Raw genomic sequence first — 6,694 nt, 5'->3', positions numbered from 1 at the left:
GTAAACACACTTTTATCCTCCTCATCACACCGGTCCCCAGCAATGCTCAAGCTCCGACCTCTCTCATGTGCCAATACTGGCCTGAAATGAATCCTCAATGGCGCAACAACGAGAAAACAACCGGGAAGGAGAAGTTGAGAGAAGAATCGGAACGATAGGCGGGTAAGAAGAAGGATCCTGACGAGAACGGAGGAGGCAGTGGCTTTTTCTTTGAACAAGAGGACGCGATGGGGCTGTGTGCCGTGTGCTCACTCTCACTCAACCCACTAGGCCACTAGACAGCACAACATGCCCGCCTGCTTCTGTTGGGCCTGACCAGAAGCGGGCGATGTCCGCGTAGCGGCCCGTGCCACATGAAATGTCACAATAGGCCCAAACTGTGTTCTTTCAGATAGATCAACCTGCGGAAGAGATTGTCAGCATAGCAATTTCATGGCGAATTCTGGTGACGTACTCAACATGACCAGACATCACGTCACAGTTGGCTCCGTCGGTTGCAAATACTGGTGTTTTTCCTTCCTAGATAAACAACCTGCATTCAACTGACCTCATGATGTTTTCAAGAAAAACTAGTATACTAGTACTAATTTCTTTCCTAGGTTATTTGACCGGAGGAAGACTTGCCCGTTGGCTTGATGCATGCTTCGTCCCTTTCACGACGATCTGACTCCGCTCACATCGGGTAGAGCAGTAGTATGTACTACAGTACTACAGTACTAAGCACTCTGTCAGAGTTGCTGTAAAAAATTACAACAGTGGGGGTAAAATACTGGTACTCCGTCAGGCTTTGAATATGCAGGGGAGGGCGTCGGAGTTGCTGTAAAAAATACAACAGTGGTAGTAAAATACTGGTACTCCATCAGTATTAAGAAAGTGGTAGTAAAATACAACAGTGGTATTATTACCACCCAACCCTCTCCCTCTCTTTCCCACGTGATCTCTGCATCCACAGTACTAGGAAAGAGCAGCCACACTTGCGGCGACTTGAGAGAGCGGAGTGGCCGGCGGCGTCCCCTCCCTGCAGTGCAGCCGGCAGTGCCAACAGATCAGTCCGGCGGGCAGGCAATGAGTCCGCCCGGCCAGACAGCGGCGGAATCTGGGAAGCCGGCAAAGCCCCTCGTGCAGCGATGGGAGTACAGCCTGCGGAAGTACCTCCTGCTGCTGGCCACCCTGGTGGTCACCGTCACGTACTCGGCCGGCTTCAACGCCCCGGGAGGCGTCTGGCAGGCGGCCCACGACGGCCAGCCCGCCGGCGACCCCATCATCCGCTACACCCACTACCACCGCTACCTCGCCTTCTTCTACTGCAACGCCACCGCCTTCACCGCATCGCTCGTGGTCATCGTCCTCATCCTCATCCTCGCCATCCGGCACGACAAGGACGAGAAGGATACCCTCTGGGTCGTCGTGCCCCTGAGGATCTTCATGATGCTGGACCTCCTCAGCCTCGTGGGCGCGTACGGCGCCGGCACCTGCCAGGACAAGATCTCCACCGTCTACTCTGTGGTGCTGGTGGCTATAGTCTTCCTCTACGTCGCCATTCTCAAGTTGCTGGATCTGAACTGGTGGTGTGCGGTCAACCAACCCCCCTTGGGCTCCAGCGCTGTGAAGGAGCCGAAACTCGAAGAACGGCTCCGCAAGGTCCTGATGCTCCTCGCGACCTTCGCGGTGAGCATCACGTACGTCGCCGGGCTGAACACACCGGGTGGCTTCTGGGACAGCACCGGGGACGGCCACCGCCCGGGTGACGCGATCCTCAAGGACCACCACAAAATGCGCCTGACGGTGTTCTTACTCTGCAACACCACGGCGTTCGTGGCGTCCCTCCTCATCACCATGCTGCTCATCATTGACAGCAAGAAGCTCCGTGCTTGGTCTATCGTCCTCTACGCGTGCATCATCGTCGCGCTTCTCGGCCTCGTAGGCGCATACGCCGCTGGCAGCTGCAGGAAAGCTGGCACCACCGCCAAAGTGGTCAGCCTGGCTGGCGCCGCTCTGGCATTGGCATACTTGCTACTTTACACTTTGCCGTTTAAATGCTCGTCTTGTTGTTCCAGTACGGCAAAATCAACTGATGCAACTCAGCACAGGTACGAAACTGAACTGACAATCCTCTTCTTCCTTCCCTCTGTTTGCAGATACACTATTTCTTTCTTTCTCTGCAACTGGACTGAACTCTGCTTCTTCGTTCTGTGCAATGAATGCAGTGCTGGGGAGGCTCTGGACAAGGCTCGCTCTCTTGTTCTACTCCTCGCCACTCTTGCGGCCACCATCACCTACACAGCAGGGTTGGACCCGCCGGGTGGCGTTTGGCAAGAGAACGGCAACGGGCACATGGCCAGCGACCCGATTCTCCTCACGACAAACGCTAGGAGGTACAAGGCCTTCTTCTACTGCAACTCGGTTGCGTTCGTGGTCTCCTTGGTGGCCATCGTACTGGTCCAGACAGAGAAGCTGGTTGAGCACCACGTGCTGGAGGCAGCCATGATACTCGACCTGTTTGGCCTCATTGGCGCTTATGCTGCCGGGAGCTGCCGGGACGTGAGCACCTCCATTTATGCCATGGCCTTGGCAGGTGCTGTCCTGGTCTATGTGGTGATCCATGTCGTTTTCTTCACACTGGACCACAAGGACAAGGGAAATAACGACCAAGAAGATCGGTCGCTGGAGAAGAGGCGCAAACGGTTGCTCCTCTTCGCAATCTTGGCCGCGACCATAACCTATCAAGCCGGCCTCACCCCTCCTGGCGGCTTCTTGCTCCAGGACGACGAGCTCGGACACCACGCTGGCGACCCGGTCCTCTTGTACAACTACCCAGCCCGCTACAACGCCTTCTTCTACTGCAATTCGGTGAGCTTCATGCTGTCCATCGCCCTCATCATCCTCCTGGTGAACCCCAATCTGTACAGGCCAGCCATACGAAGCAATGCGCTATCTGTTTGTACGGCGGTGGGTTTGTTTTGTTTGATGGGAGCCTACGCCGCCGGAAGCACGCAACACCTCAAGACATCCATTTACATCTTCGTGTTGGTGGCTGTGGTCCTCGTCGTTGCAGTCGTACTGCTGCTAGTATTTTTTCTGCTGAAGAGAAATGACAGTGATTCAGAAAAAGGGCAACTCACCGATCAGAACAAAGAAGAAAGGAAGGATGTAGAAGAAAATAACGGAGATAAAGAAGAAAGGAAGGGGGAGATAGAAGAAAATAATGAGGATAAAGAAGAAAGGAAGAAGGAGGTAGAAGAAAAGAAGAAGGAAAGGAAGAAGCACGCGAGGCGCAAATACCTGATGCTACTAGGCATCCTGGTGGCGAGTGTAGCCTACCAGGCTGGTCTGAAACCGCCGGGCGGAGCGTGGCAAAGCAACAATGACGGGTACGAGGCAGGCAACCCGGTGATGCATGACAACAGGAGGCCCCGGTACCTTGCCTTCTTCTATAGCAACTCCATTTCCTTTATGTCTTCTATCGTTGTCATCATCATGTTGCTACCGCAATGGCTGCCAAAGGAGAAAGGAGAATGGGAGAAATGGTCGCTGAGGGTGATGAACTGGACGATCCGGCTTGATTTGTTTGCTCTCCTAGTGGCCTATGCAGCTGGCTCAAGCAGGGGGTGGAAAACGTCTGTTTATGTCGGCACGCTCATCATTGCTGTGCTGGCCTACTTTGCAATCCATATGATGCTGTCATGTATTGTTCGCGGCCGTGAGAAGACCCCAGGCACGTCTGCAGCGTAGCTCTACTATGTGAGGGCAATTGCTCATCTTAGCTGTGATTTATCTATTTCTTCCTGCCTCTAGATCTCTAATCAGCTTACCCTGCTCTAGCTAGCTCTGCTTCCCTCTTTTTAGATTCCCACTCTAGTTTTTTTTTTGCGGAAAGATTCCCACTCTAGTTGATGTAATCGGATGATTAACCTGCATCCAGTTGGAGCATGCTTACATTGTTTGTCGACTTCCTGACCCTATCTGCATTCTCTGTCTCATAAGAAGTTGAATGGACGCACATGAATTGCAACAACATTTGTATTCCGGAAACTGAAGCAGTTGTTACTACTAATGTCACTTGGTATGGTCTAAAGCATTGTGCAATCCTGATAATTAGTAATCACTGATCGAGAGGAAACACACCTTGAATCCAGGGGGGGTATCGGACGCCAGCGGCGCAATCTCCCTGGTGGGGCATTTCACCGAACACCCGCAGGGCGCCCGACCCCGAATGCAGGAGCGGGCAAGTGAGATGAGCAGGCCGCCGTCGTGAGTAGCGTGGTTACCATGGAGCATCAGAGCCTGGCGCCATTTTGGCTGGAGAGGATTCCTCGAGCGTGGCGTGGGTCGCCCCGCTCGGAAGCAGCTGCTCGAGGGGCGAATGCAGGTGCGGCTCGAATCCAGCTGGTTTAGCATCAGTCGCTCCTTGCGATCTTCTGCGCCATGGGCAGAAGAAGGCCGGGCGCAGTGCTGCGCTGCCCAGGTGCAGGTCGGGGCGGGCGGTCGCCGGCGATCCCCTGAGAGACGGAGCGGCGCCTTGGCTCCTGGCTCGCCTCCCGCGCTGCTGCGTCTCGTGCGGACAGTGGCATTCAGAAACAAACCGGTAGTAGTTCATCTTCTTTCACCATTAGTATAAATTATCCAAACTGGAGCAACAAACTGTTTTTTTTTAAGATAAGAACGTAGTACAAGTACATAGTGTAGCAGATTTTGTGACATGGCTATGCATGCGGCTGTCGGGCAGATAGCATTGCTCTCCTATGATTTAGTATTATTAAACATGTCAAGCAAAAGCAAGCATGGATGTAGACTAAACTTCTTACTTTCTTGGTATTTTGAGATTTATGTTGACCATCAATGTAATGAAAATGAATATGTGAGCTGTGTGCTATAAGCCTAAAAGGTTATTCACAAAAAAAAAACCTAAAAAGGTTTCTCACTAGAAACATCTCTAAAATACGATTTATATGACTAATATTGTGTTGCTTAAATTGATAGTCAAAGTTAACCTCAAAACACGTGTGGTTCTTAGAAGCGAACTACAAGTACATTTTTTTTGCGGGAGAGAAACTTTCATTGATCAAGCAAAGTGATTGCAATCCGGGTCAACTATGCTAGCTATCTCCATAGGGCAGTTACGAAGCCGGCACGCAGTACGTTGTTGCGAGCGACCTTAGATTCAAGGGAATGACTCGCCACGTTCGCGACTAACGCTTCTTTCGTAAGCCAGAAGACGACTAATCTCACTAACACGATACATTTGGCAACTATTGGAAAGAGAAATATGTATTTAAAAAATGGAGTTATTGATAGAACAGATATTAGATGTGTCATTTCAGTCCCAGTATACAGTATGGTCTCGAATGAGTACTAGTAGTAGAATCTGAGAGATACTTATTCTCTCTTTTAGGTAAAATTTATAACAAATTAGCCAAGGAAGGACGACATAAGCTACAACAGATGGTGTGACTTAGGCTCTAAACTCCTGCATTCAATCCCCCCACAGATTATCATTTCCTCCGTTCTCCTGGAATGATGGTCCCTAACTTTGCGGGCTTGTAACAAAACATTCTTATCCTTCTTAATTAATATGTGCGGCAAATCTTTTGCCCGTTTCAAAAAAAAATCATTTCCTTCGTTCTCATAGCCGTTCTCGTTCCCTCTCTATAGTCAGGGAGTAGCTTGCCCGAAAGTGTCATTCTACACCTGAGCTTAAATACTTTCTTTGTCAACAGGAAATTTTAAAAACACAGAAGAAAGAAGAAAAATGATATTTTAATAACAATTGTTGCTTAGTTTTGTACCTATTCCGTGATTGAATGCCATTCATGGAGGTCTGGAAAAAAACCAATGCTTTAAAAAATAGTCGTTTGAAGCATCATTTTTTTTGGCCTACAACATTACAAATGTGTTTTTTTTCACGAAAAGTTGCACACGGGTGAAACATTCATCAATGTTTGTCAAAAAAATAATTTTATTTTGAATTTTATTGCTACTCTTTAATAATTTACTGATCATCTCCGTATATGTACACCCAGGAGCCAAAAACACGGTATATGTTGCTCGCCGACAACCTCAACACTATAGGTTGGCCCAAACAAGCCGATTTGAGCAAGACACCGAGAGTGAATTTTCTGCCATCTCGTGCATGGATCCACCGTCTATAATTGCTTTGAGATCTGCCGTTCATATTTACTGATCATCTATGGAGGATGATACGGGCTTGGACATCAGGCGCCGCCGCCGTAGGATAGGTTTAGGGTCGGGTCTTTTTATTCCCTAAATGTTTGAAATGTAATGAAAATTAGCCGTGTTTGTATGAAATCCGTCATGTTTAGATAAAACCCGGCCTTGTTTGCATGAATTTCATCCGGTTTGTTTAAAAAGAGTTTGAAATATATGCGGCTATGGTTGGATCCGTGTCCGTGAATTGCCCCCCTGTCCGGTAACGGATGCAAGAGAAAATTTACAAGTTGCCTTTTAAGATGCGCCTAGTGCCGCATGAAAGTATGACAACATGGCCAAACCGTTTCTTTTTTAGATTGATCGACCGGTCGACGAAGATTGTTTGCATAGGATGCTCACCCGACGCAACCTCATGACGAATTGCACCGACGTACTCAACATGACCACACATCACGTCACAGCCGGCTCTGTCGGATGCAAATGGATTTTTGTTAGATATAAAACCTGCATTCAGCTGCGGCAGACT

General features: G+C 49.6%; 1 protein-coding gene and 1 long non-coding RNA gene across 2 annotated transcripts; one reads left to right on the top strand and one right to left on the bottom strand.

Annotated features, from left to right (window-relative positions):
- Window positions 1-494: 494 nt before the first annotated feature.
- On the bottom strand, window positions 495-4,582 carry LOC125515181. The gene is made up of 2 exons (XR_007286848.1): window positions 4,126-4,582; window positions 495-817 (listed from the first exon to the last, which is right to left on the bottom strand). It is a non-coding gene; the product is annotated as an uncharacterized LOC125515181 (long non-coding RNA).
- On the top strand, window positions 852-4,132 carry LOC125515179. Its single transcript, XM_048680618.1, has 2 exons — window positions 852-2,090; window positions 2,208-4,132. Exons 1-2 carry the CDS (start codon window positions 1,066-1,068, stop codon window positions 3,730-3,732), a joined length of 2,550 nt encoding a protein of 849 aa, XP_048536575.1. The 5' UTR covers window positions 852-1,065; the 3' UTR covers window positions 3,733-4,132.
- Window positions 4,583-6,694: the final 2,112 nt, after the last annotated feature.

Source organism: Triticum urartu, chromosome 6, assembly GCF_003073215.2.
Source record: "Triticum urartu cultivar G1812 chromosome 6, Tu2.1, whole genome shotgun sequence".
Taxonomy (NCBI): domain Eukaryota; kingdom Viridiplantae; phylum Streptophyta; class Magnoliopsida; order Poales; family Poaceae; genus Triticum; species Triticum urartu.
This window is presented reverse-complemented; position numbering and strand designations above follow the sequence as displayed.

What these genes read in the sequence shown, in the direction of transcription:
- LOC125515179 (XM_048680618.1), top strand. Translation starts at nt 1,066, where the DNA reads ATGAGTCCGCCCGGCCAGACAGCGGCGGAATCTGGGAAGCCGGCAAAG. An exon ending in ACTGATGCAACTCAGCACAG is followed by an intron (nt 2,091 to 2,207) that starts GTACGAAACTGA and finishes CAATGAATGCAG; the next exon opens with TGCTGGGGAGGCTCTGGACA.